The sequence below is a fragment of the Podarcis tiliguerta genome, assembly GCF_965153285.1.
Source record: "Podarcis tiliguerta genome assembly, chromosome: 10".
Taxonomy (NCBI): domain Eukaryota; kingdom Metazoa; phylum Chordata; class Lepidosauria; order Squamata; family Lacertidae; genus Podarcis; species Podarcis tiliguerta.
Genome location: NC_139543.1, coordinates 37501895 through 37514418, shown reverse-complemented (window position 1 = coordinate 37514418; position 12524 = coordinate 37501895). Strand labels below are relative to the sequence as shown.

General features: G+C 42.3%; 1 protein-coding gene and 1 long non-coding RNA gene across 4 annotated transcripts in view; one reads left to right on the top strand and one right to left on the bottom strand.

Moving 5' to 3' along the window:
* KITLG (KIT ligand) overlaps positions 1–12524 on the top strand; it is a 97932-nt gene that overhangs the window by 75145 nt on the left and 10263 nt on the right. For all 3 annotated transcript variants that reach the window (XM_083401007.1, XM_083401006.1, XM_083401005.1), the window contains exons 4-6: positions 4377–4556; positions 6684–6846; positions 8291–8380. In XM_083401007.1, the coding sequence (XP_083257133.1) occupies positions 4377–4556; positions 6684–6846; positions 8291–8380 (433 nt within the window). The remainder of the gene's footprint in view (positions 1–4376; positions 4557–6683; positions 6847–8290; positions 8381–12524) is intronic.
* The window catches only part of LOC310658722, a 51739-nt gene continuing 48028 nt past the window's right edge, over positions 8814–12524 (bottom strand). The window contains exon 2 of the long non-coding RNA XR_014502454.1: positions 8814–9955. This is a non-coding gene — a long non-coding RNA (uncharacterized lncRNA). The remainder of the gene's footprint in view (positions 9956–12524) is intronic.

Below are 12524 nucleotides of genomic sequence, written 5' to 3'. Positions count from 1 at the left end.
ATATCTTTTCTTTAGTGATAAAATGCAATAAATGCTCATTAGTGTGCAAGGCAGAGAATATAGATTTTTGGTTTGAATCTTTGATTTATATTTTCGATCCTATTGTACAGTGACTTTGGCAGCAAAAGGGATAAGCCTCTGTATAATTATCATTTCCACAGTGGAAATCCATATAAGACATTGCCAGAGATAAAGGAGGTGAACAGCTTCTTTAGTTGTGATAATTATTATGATTATCTCTTTAATGAATGCACTGGGTAATCAAAAGTATATTTTATTTCCCTGACATATATGCCTTTCTTTGCTGTTTTCTTGCATAATTCTGCCGGTCCTAAACGCTCCTTATTCCAATGCAATATTCATGATGTTTTGGAAATATCCGGGTGGTATTCAGAATCTAAAAAAAATAAGTGTTGTATCCAATGTTAATCCTACTCAGAGTAGAAACTTTGGACACAGGTAATGGCCATTGTTAAATTTTGTTTATTGAGTTCAGTGGTTCTACTCATGAGTATAATTTAGTTGAATAAAACTCGAAATGACTGCAAATTTTGTTAGCCTTGGTAAGAGCTCTTAAGTGCTGTATTGTTTGGTTTTGTGAGGAATATTAAATCAGGGACACTTCCCCTCAGAATAACATTGTTTTGACTGGCAAAAACTAATTTATGAGATTGGTTAATTTTGCATTAGAAGGTATATTCTAAACTACATTTAGAATGTAATAATTAATCCTACAACTGGCATTATTATCACCTCAGTTGTGTTAATAACAATGCCACAAGGGTTAAATTATCTTTCCAGAAAGAGACTCTCTCCTTTTTAGGTGGTGTTGGAAGATGTTTTCAAATGGGGCAACATAGCTCCTTTCTTCTGCTAATACACTCCCTGCCCCCAATAAATAATAAAATATACGGTTATTTAAAAATTATTATTGTAATAACAGTAATAGCTAAGAATGAAAGTGTCAAATCGATAGAGATTGCCCAACCAATAGAGGGGAAAGATGGAAAAGACGGTAAGCTGCCAGAACAAGTATCCAGATATATTAAGCGATAAAATAGGGGGGGGGGGAGGCTGGATATTGGACTGGGGGGTGGGACAAGAAAAAGAGGAGATGGGAATTCCTACTTCTTGGACTGCTGTGTGAGCCTCTCAGCATTGCTGCCCGCCTGATGTACATGCTTTGCATGGAAAGATCTCCTCCAGGTTGATGTGCAAAAGAATCCCGACTGAGACCATCGAAATTGCTGCCAGTCTGTGAAGGCAATGCTGAGCTAGGCTGGACCAAGGCTCTGACTTGGTATAATGCAGCGTGCTACTAGGGAGAAAAGCAATGACAAACCTAGACAGCATCTTAAAAAGTAGAGACATCACCTTGCCAACAAAGATCCGTATAGTTAAAGCTATGGTTTTCCAAGTAGTGATGTATGGAAGTGAGAGCTGGACCATAAAGAAGGCTGATCACCGAAGAATTGATGCTTTTGAATTATGGTGCTGGAGGAGACCTTTGAGAGTCCCATGGACTGCAAGAAGATCAAACCTATCCATTCTGAAGGAAATCGGCCCTGAGTGCTCACTGGAAGGACAGATCCTGAAGCTGAGGCTCCAATACTTTGGCCACCTCATGAGAAGAGAAGACTCCCTGGAAAAGACCCTGATGTTGGGAAAGATGGAGGGCACAAGGAGAAGGGGACGAGAGAGGTTGAGATGGTTGGATGGTGTTCTCGAAGCTACCAGCATGAGTTTGACCAAACTGCGGGAGGCAGTGGAAGACAGAAGTGCCTGGCATGCTCTGGTCCATGGGGTCATGAAGAGTCGGACACGACTAAACGACTAAACAACAACAATGTTTCTTTGATCTTCATGCGGTGCTTGTGCGTTCCCAAGGCGTCCAGCTGGCCAGCATAAGAAATGATGGTCCTTTGGTCTGCTCCAGCACGGCTGTTCTAAGTTTCTTTTGTCTGAAGCCCTTAGTTCCTTCCACTATTCCCCCCCCCCCCAAGTGTTCCAAAATGTGGAACTGCGGTTATCAATATATCCACATCAGTGGAGCAGCGTTTTGTTTTCATACTTGTGGTGCAGTTTTCTCACAACAATGTTCAGTACCTTAAATTAAAAACACATGGACACTGAAACATCTGGACCATTCTGGACTGTTCTTGACAATAGTTTGGATGTGAAGTGGTCATTCATAAATTCCATTGGTGTGTTTTCATGCTGCTTCATCTACACAGTGTACAGCTCTGCTTTGATGAATAAGAAAGCCAAAGCTGCAGATCATCAGTATTTATAACAGTACCACCCTTCAAAACATCTAATGAAGTTCTTACAGAACCATAGAATTGTAGAATTGGAAGAGATCTTGTGGGTTATCTGGTCCAATCCCCTGTGGTGCAAGAATCTCAGCAAAAGCATCAATGGCAAATGGCCATCCAGCCTCTGCTTACAAACCTCCAATGAAGTCTACTCCACTGTCAAACAGCTCTTACAGCCAGAAAGTTCTTCCTGATGTTTAGTAGAAATCTCCTGTCTTGTAACTTGAAACTATTGGTTTGGGTCCTACCCTCCGGAGCAGGAGAAAACAAGCTTTCTTCACCTTCCGTGTGATAGCCCTTAAATCAGTTTTAAACTTAAATCAATATGTGGGGGAGAGCAAGGTGGAACAAGCCCAATTAGCACGCTTTCAGTCAACTGCAGAAATATATTAGTTTTTGGCACTTGGTGCAACAAAAAATATTCCAAGCCAAAATGTGTCAGCAACACAGATCTATAAAATGCATCCAATGCCAACATTTTTTTTTTTTTTTATAAAATGCATTGCAAATTACTTTCAGCCAAGCATCTAATTCTGTGGGCCAAAAAGCAAATGTACAAACTGCAAAGAATAGTGTGGGTGGGTGCTGCTCAGTTAAAGGCCAAAGGAAGTCTGTTCGCTGGCAGGAAGAGTAAGTAAAATGGTTTTAGTGTGTGTGTGTGTATGTGTATTCTTGCATGTGCAAATGGAAGCATGAATGAGGAAGAACCTTCTTCTGCGAGTGTTGAAAAAGATAGGGTGGGTAATCCAGGTTTTGTGGCTTGCTCAGTTGGTTATAGCATGGGGCTGATCCCTATATGGGGCAGCTTCATTGCAAGGGGTTGGACTAAATGATCCTCAGGGTCCCTTCCAACTCTATATTCTATGATTCTATGATTTAAATGTTACTATTAAGTTCAGTTCTCCATAAACTTGATGTTCTTTACTGAAAGTTAGTGTTTGTAGGAGCAGCAGAATTAATAGATTTGAGTTGCTCTCTTATCTCTGAAATATGCTACCAAGCTGTATAGTGAATTTTATGGTTCTCCTTTACTCTTCTCCACCCATCATCTTCCTAGTTCATTGCCAACAACTGTTTTTATGGTATACCACCCAGAAAGAGGATAGTGAAATTAGCAGCGAGGATTTGTGCTGTAGAATTCTGCATGTAGGGCAGTGGGTGCAAATACAAATAAAGGCACATATAAATGCTCATTCAATAAATGATAAAGTCGAAATTGTACTTCGTCCTCATGAAATTTGTAAATGGGGCCCTTGGCTTCTTCAATTGGCTCTTTCTGTTTCTCAAATGAACACACCATGAGTTTCATCATTTTGGTCCGTTTCCAAGAGTTAGCAAGTGATTCTACAGTATTGGTTTATTTGCTTTTGACATCTCCGTTTGCTCTCAGTTAAGAATTTTGCAGTAGCTAGAATCCAGTGACATCGGGAGGGCCATAGGTTCTCCATCCCTGCCCTGTGCAGCTCCACCGAATTGTTGCATTAAAGATCTCAAATTGTGTTTTAGTTGTGAGTGTTAGTAGACCATGTTTGATGCTGAGATAGACAAATTCAAGGCATAAATTGTGGGATGGTGGGGGTTGCATAGTGCATTTTACAGCAAAAGTGTCTTGTGGAACCTAATGGGAAGATACACTTTTTTAAAAAGTATAGCATAATTAGAATAATAAAAGGCATAATAATCAATCTGCAAGTCATTGTGTAAAGAAGAACAAGATTGTGTGTTAGATTCCCGCATACTACAGTGTGAAAGAAGTTAAACGCTAGCAGTGATTTTTTTGACAGCTTTGAAGCTGGTAGACTCAGGGATAAAGCAGAACTGGCAACATCTACTGACAGTCATGGCTGACCTAGTTATGTTAAGAAGGACTGTCAGGAATTCCAAAAAGGACTCAAGAAAACAGCAGGTAATCTAATGGCAGCTGAATTTTCAATTTGACAAAGTGCAAGCTAATACCTATTGGAAAGGACACGTTAATCTACTTTTACACACTTTAAATTACTTAAACAGTTGTGTGTGGAGTGTAATCTCTCTCTCTTTTCTTTTTATCACCCCTGACAGCCTAATCATTGTTGGTTGTATCTGATGGTTCCTGAATTGTCAGCGAGTCTGAATAATCTTCTGCACAGATTTAAAGACTTTTCAGATATGTCAGATGTCTTAAGTAATTACTCAATCATCAATAATCTCACAAGGATCATCAATGATCTAATGGCATGCCTGTCTACTAATAAAAATAAGGTAATAATCTAAGATTAATCTTTCCTCTTGGTTGCAAAATAATACCATTGTGTGCAGAGAGCAGACCAGAACAGAATAGATGGGTTTGTATGTAGTGGGAAGGATCCTGGCCACTCTTCAGCACCTGTTTCCATCTCTGCCTCCTGCACAGCCAGGCAAAAGACTTCTGCAGTGCTTCATTTTGCCTTCAGAAAATCCCAGCTCTTCATGCACAAATAAGAGACATTTATTTTAAAGCTGTTAATTAAACAAGTCAGTTTGCAGTTTGATTGTTTTAAAATTTTGGAATTTGTTTTAAACCATGATCTGTAGTTCACAGGTAACAACAACAAGCCAGGATTTTCTAAAAGTGAAACTAAATGCTGCAGAGGTCCTTTTTCCAATCATAGTAGAAGGGTGTGTGTGTGTGTGTGGAAAACACAAGCTCAAGACTTTGCTTGGGCTTGCCCTTGCTTGTGCCTATATCACTAAATCTTTATTGAGTGTTACACGGAAATTATCTTGTCTCTAGGATTTTTCACTTTGTACTAGTTTCTTGCTATTATATTTAAGCCCCTCAGTCTGTCTGCAACTAGATTTCCTATCCACTTTTTATCATTTATTTCAGTGTGATTCTGTAGATGCCTACTCTGAAGTAAGCCCAATTGAGCTCAATAGTACTTATTCCCAAGTAAGCATTTTTTGGATTGCATCCTTAATATTTGACTGGGAATGCAATACTACTTTTTATATACAGTATGGATGGACTTCTTGTTGTCTGGGAGACACACCTAAGGCTCCACACACCTAAGGAAGCTCTGGACATCTACAGAACTATTTTTAAAATCTAAGCGAGTTTCTGAAGCAGTTTCGTACATGACACCTGCATAGTTTGTGTGTATGTGTGTGTGTGTGTGTGTATGCACACACACACACACACACACACACACCTGTTTCCAAAAGGAAAGTCACTGCACATTTGAGCCATTGGGAATAGCTAAAACAGATTTAGGAATTCTGTTCAAGGACTGTTTCACCCAAAATTTAAGTGATAGCAATCTTACAAATGTTACTGGCATATAACATTATACTGTAGAAGTAATTATGCCCTCACATAGATCTCCCATGATGTTGAAGGCACACAGGTGTAAAACTTGACTTTGTTTCAGCCACATGGATTCATGTGTCTTTATTACTTTGTGATTAAACTACTGTGGCACATTCTATGTGGAGTTGCTCTGGAAAACAACCTGTAAACCACAGTTGGTGCAAAATGCTACAGCCACAATTTTGACAGGGGCCAAGTGGTGAGTTCATTCACCCCTTTTATTTTATCAGTTGCACCAGCTGCCATATGATTTAGGGGTGCAATTCAAAGCACTAGGTATTTCCTTTAAAGACCTAAACATCTTCGGATCAAGTTATATCAGTATCAGTCGCTGCCCACATGAATCTGCCTTGATGCATGTCAAGACCTTGGACTCAGCTATATGGGTAAAGAAAAACCGATTTTATGTGTTGTATGTGTGATATACAATGCTTTAAACTGAAACACTTCTTTGATGAGTCTAGATTCAGCCCCTTCTGTGTTATGATTGGTGGCAGAAGGGCCTTTCGGTGGCAGCACACTGCATGTGGAACTCTCTGCCTCATGAATTTTGTATTATTGTCTTAACTTATGTTCTGCTGGTTAAAATGAGGGGGGAAGCAGGGTATAAATCTTAGTATAAAAAAATAAACAAACGCATGGCACTGATCAGGAGAGTATTGTGCAATCTGGCCCAAGGTATCCCCATGTTTACAATACACAAAGTAACCATGTTTTAAGTAGTTAACTGAAATATCATGTTAAAGAAGTACTGTATGATGTAACTGAAAACCATATTGTTTGGAGCCAGTTTTGCCATTAACTGATAAAGTTTTGCAGCAAGAAAGAAATCAATTGCAATCCAGGGTGCAGAGCTTTTGCATCAAGGAAAATGTGTCCAACTGAATTTGACCTTTATAATTTACAGTTTTGACCTCCCAGTTTGTACCGCCTGTTAAACACATTTCCATCTATTTATGATCCATACCATTTCACGCTGTGATAACTCAGCTTATCTGTGCTTCCTTTACAAATGGATTTTGTTATTTTTCTCCCCTTAGAACTTTAGAAAATATAATGACCATCTTTATGAAGAAGGTAAATTCTTTCCAGAAGAGTTCTTTAAGCACTTTAATAGCACTATTGATGTCTACAAAAGCATTGCAAAAGCACCAGAACAGAGCGACTGTGTTCTGCTTTCGGCAACAGAGCCCTCCCCAAATGGTAAGACTTCATTTTTATCTGGATGTGTCCTCAAATGACACAAACTCTGATCATCTATGGTACCCAGGAAGCTATCTCAGGGGCCGGAGGAAATATCTAATCTCCCACTCTGACACTGAAGAGATTTCTCAGATTTTTGGAGGAGGTCCAATATCAAATTTCCCTGTTCTACCACCATGGAAACATTTGATGCCCTGGCCCAATTGCTTTCAGAGCTCTGAGGTTCATGGGCATGTTGTAGAGCAGTGGTTCTCAACCTTGGGTCCCCAGATGTTTTTGGCCTCCAACTCCCATGATCCCTAGCTCACAGGACCAGTGGTCAGGGATGATGGAAGTTGTAGGCCAAAAACATCTGGGGACCCAAGGTTGAGAAAGGCTGTTGTAGAGGACTGGGAAGCAGTTTGGTTCCAATGTATCCCAAACCACCTGTGACTTTTCTTTCCATCCCGTCAATCTAGGTTGTTGCTGGGAGTTGCAAAATGGACAGAGAACCATATGAGTTTCCTTCAAACTCACTTTCACCCTGCAGGAATGAGCTCAGTAGGGCTTTGGTTGGACAGACAGCTAAACTACCTGTGGATTGCCCCGCATGCCAACTTCAGGACCGCACTGTTAGCAAGACTGTGCTAATTCTGTATAATATGGCACATTATATATGGTCATAGATCTTACTAGTAGTGACAATCAGCTGCTGAATGTGACAATCATTTGATGTTAATGGAAGGTTTCTTCCCTATGTGAATGTGGTGAAAGGTGTTGTGGAAAGTTGAACTGGAACGGCAGAGAGGACAAAGGGTTGAATCTCCCTGTTGTTCTCCACCTCCCTCCAATATACTGGGGCTGATCCACATCAGTAGGCCTTCTGGTGACTATGTCTTAAAATGGTTGCAAGCACTATTGCATATTCTGGGGTTCTTATGAGGGAGTTCGACAGGGCCGTCTTAAGCATATCCAGCGCCCTGGTTCAAAGATCCCTCTGGTGCCCCCCCCCTTTCCCAGAGTTGTTGACCGTTCCCCAAGCCTCTGCAGGGATCACTCTCCTCTCGCGGTAGCTTGGGAAGGAAGCTGCATGCCCACCAGCCATATGGTTGACAGGGCACAGCTGGTGGGCATGCAGGGAAAGGGAAGCCCGCCAGCAAAGCCGCGCAGCTCCCCCACTCACTGGGGCGCCCCTGAAAGGCCAGCGCCCTGGTGCAACACACCAGTAAGCCCAATAGGAAAGACGGTTCTGAAGTTCAAGCTGAGGTACAGCTGAGTAGTTTTTAAAAACAGATTTTTTGGGGGGGGGTCACTGTTAACCTTTTTTTTGTTGTTGTTTGCATTGTTGCTATTGGTCAATATTATTTGCAAACAGTTCTGTTGACTTGGTTAAATGCTATAATACAGGCAAAATAATCTGCAGTTTTCCAAAATATAGACCACCAATCCACTCTGTTTGTCTTAGATGCCGGCAACAGTGTCACAGAGCCCATTTTGTTACATCCTGTTGCTGCCAGCTCTCTTAAGAATGACAGCAGTGGCGATAGCAGCGAGCGTAAGTATAAACCACTGTAGCCATTTGCATTTGATTTCTATAGGGGGAACCAACTGTATTGTGCAGGGAATGGGTGTGTGTTGTCAGTATCTAATGTGGCGTAGTGGTTAGAGTGCTGGACTTAGGACCTGGGAGACAGGGGTTCAAATCCACACTGACCCATGAAACTCACTGGGTGGAATTGGTCTCAGCCTAACAGGGGTTATTGTGAGGTTAACATGGGGAGGAAGAGAAGTATGAGTTCCTTGGAGGACTGGTAGAATATCAATGTAATAAATAAATCAGCATTTGTGCTTGCAAAGGAATACAGTTTCTTGAAAGCACATTGTGCAGTTATAAGAGTAAGTAGTAATAACACTTAGAATTGACATTACTTCTAAGGTGGAGGCAGCAACATAGTGAGAAAGAACACATGAGGTTTTTGTTGTTGTTGTTGTTGCTATAAGGCAGGTGTGGGGAACGTTTGTCCATCCAGATATTGCCAAACTACAACTCCCATCAACCCTGACCTTTGGCAATGCTTGATGGGGCTTAGAGTTGTACTACTTCAAAAGCTTCTGGAGGGACAAAGGTTCCCCACAGCTGGTACAGTGGTACCTCTGGTTACGAACTTAATTCGTTCTGGAGGTCCGTTCTTAACCTGAAACCATTCTTAACCTGAGGTACCACTTTAGCTAATGGGGCCTACCGCTGCCACCGTGCCACCGCCGCACGATTTCTGTTCTCATCCTGAAGCAAAGTTCTTAACCCAAGGTACTATTTCTGGGTTAGCAGAGTCTGTAACCTGAAGCATCTGTAACCCGAGGTACCACTGTATAAGTTATATTATGGCGCTAATTAGGAGTTGCAGGATGGAGTCCATATTGTAGATGATTGGCTGGTATTATTAACACCACAACTGTAGTATCTGCTTCCCAGTCAAGTTCAAGAGAACTTGGCCATGTTCATACTATACATTTAAAGCACATGGCTTTCCTCTAAGAATTCTGGGACTTGTAGTTTACCCCTCACAGAGCTACGATTCTCAACACCCTAAATAAACTACAGTTCCTGGGACTCTTTGGAGGAAGCCTTGAGCTTTAAATGTATGGTATGGTTGTGAGCTACCTCTCTCTTAGCACTATATTACATTGCTGGAAGGTTTCAGGAGTATATGATAGGTCCCGTACACGGCTACACAATGTCCTGTTTCAGGCTTCCGGGAACCTTGTTAGGGGCTGGAAATACACATTAACATCTAATATCACGATGACTCAAAATTCTGGATGTTGCCACCTGAAGTTTGTCTCAAGAGCCAGAGCATAGTTCCATTGTGGACAACCAAAGAAGGACATACCACTATTCTGCTTAACCATCTGGCTGTGATGGTAAGCCAAGCTGATTATCCTTCAGAATCCAAGTCAGGGGTTTACCTTGTTAAAATGTGCAGCAAAAAGGCAGGTGTGTGAGGGCGCTTGGAGGTTATCCATGTGGGGGGAGAGATATAACTCCAGGGATTTGTCTCCCACAGTGGGAAATTTTCCTCCTCCCTGGGGGCACCCCACCTGCATCACTGTTCCAGGACTGTCCACTCTGCTCTATTGAGAAATTCCTCACCCTGCCCAGTAGCTTGAAGTGTGGTTATAGGTGGGCCTCAAGTTTCTGCACCTTCTCTTCCAGCAAGGCAACCAGACTGCACTTGCTGCAGGTGGAGTAGTGCACATTCTCAGGCAGGAAGACAAATATAGCAAGGATGCTGCAGGTCACTGTCTCTTGGTCCTACGCACACCACAAGACCACACTCTGGGCCTTTCCCTCAAAGACCTTCGCCAACACCCCTGTTTACAAGTCCTGGCCACAAGCTCCCAGAGGCTGCAATCAGCTAAACAGGAACTGTTGGGGGCTGCCAACTCCTCACTACAACTTGTCATGATGGGTCAGGTCAATGGTCCATCTAGTCCAGCATCCCGTGGCAACCAGAGGCCTGTGGGAAACCAGCAAGCAGGATCTGAGCAAAAGAGTACTCTCCTCACCTGTAGATTCCAGCCACTTCATATTCAGAAGTATTGCTGTCTCCATCTATGGGGGTATTGTGGCTGTTTTGCTAAATGCAAGATGGTTCTTTTAATGATTAGATTCAGAAACAATACAAACAAAATTGGGTAAGAAGATTACAGATTTTATTCCATACAGCAAGCAAAATATACAATACCAAGCAGCACCTCGATCTGCCACTAAGAAGCCCGGAAGTAGTGGCAAAGTGTCCCCCCAGATAGTCTTGGTGCACAGCTCTATGACCAATAGACTATGCTGAGCTTCTGCTTGGCATGCTCCATAGCCAGTTATTTTATAGACCTGTGTCCTATTAGGACATGGGTAGGCAAACTAAGGCCAGGGGGGCAGATCAGGCCCAATAGCCTTCTAAATCCTGCCTGCGGGCGGTCTGGGAATCGGCGTGTTTTTACATGAGTAGAATGTGTCCTTTTATTTAAAATGCATCTCTGGGTTATTTGTGGGGCATAGGAATTGGTTCTTTTTCTTTTCCCCCCAGAATATAGTTTTTGGATCTTTTTAATGCAATATGTGGAGCTACCCAGTTTCACATTCTTCATTTTGTATTTATTTGCATTATTATCCAATTGGCCTCTGTGTCAGTGACTGCATTTCACAGAGAGCTTGACTCTCTGCTGAAGCAAAGCACCATCCTCTGCCATTTGGCTGAAGCTTGGCACGTATCCTTTCAGAAACCACCCTTCTGATCTCTGTGGCTCCATGTTTTCAGACTCTGATGTCCCCAATTAATCAAAGATTTAAAAGCAATATCAAAAAAAACCCATGGCATTCAGTCAGTAAGTTCCCTAAGAATGAATACATTTGCAATTTAAAGCAGAGTGGATCGGCTCTGCATATTTGTTCCTCTGCCCAATTATTTTTAATTATATGACTAAATGTGCAGGTGTGAAAAGCATTGAAGTAACATAGATTAAAATCTTGTCTTAATTAATCTGGAGCAAATCCATGGGTGACAAAGCTGGCAGCAGGATTAGTATGTGGTTCATTGTGTCAGTTTTCCAACTCTATCACCTTGCCTGGCACCAGATGGGAGTTGCTGCATTCTTGAAGCTTGACGATGTTACAATAGAAATATTAGGAGCCACAGCTCCTTTGCTGATTAAAACCCAAGCTATACATGTGTGCAAGTTTGTGCCCTACCCTAGTGTGTGAACGTGTGTGTGTGTGTTTTACAAAATGCAGCAGTGGAGGCTGTAAGCTGAAGCAGAAGACTGGCATGGGGAGGGCAGAGGAGCAACTTCTTAACTGTCTCCCTTTGGAGGCATTTTCTAGAGGGGGAGACAGGTGAGTCCCTCTTTCTCCTACCTCTTCTCAGAACTAGTCTTCTACTTCAGTTTACAGCTTCAGCAGCAGTGTTTGGGGGAAGGAAAACAACAACAACCAGATCAGCACAACCATTAAAATGGGGTGATGTGCTTGATGGAGGTGTATTTTTTTAAAAAGGGAAAATCACAAGCAAGAAGCTAGCACTCAGGCTGCCAGGAAGCAAAGATGTGAAAGGATTACTACAAGAGAAGGCAAACAAATTCATTGCAACCACCTACACTTAAAAAGGGATGTCGGTGGCGCTGTGGGTTAAACCACAGAGCCTAGGACTTGCTGATCAGAAGGGCGGCGGTTTGAATCCCCGCGATGGGGTGAGCTCCCATTGCTCAGTCCCTGCTCCTGCCCACCTAGCAGTTCGAAAGCACGTCAAAGTGCAAGTAGATAAATAGGTACCGCTCTGGTGGGAAGGTAAACGGCGTTTCTGTGTGCTGCTCTGGTTCGTCAGAAGCGGCTTAGTCATGCTGGCCACATAACCCGGAAGCTGTACGCCGGCTCCCTCAGCCAGTAAAGTGAGATGAGCGCTGCAACCCCAGAGTTGGCCATGACTGGACCTAATGGTCAGGGGTTCCTTTATGACCTTACACTGAAAAAACTGTTGGACAGACTCAGAACTGAACTACATTGGGTGGGGGTGCATCTGTAGAGCCGAGTCATATAGCGATGACCAGATGAACTTGAGTGCTTATTGACAGATTTAAAATAAAAAATTCATGAAATCTAGATGACTTACACCAGAGATTGCTTAACGAACTCAAAAACAAAATGC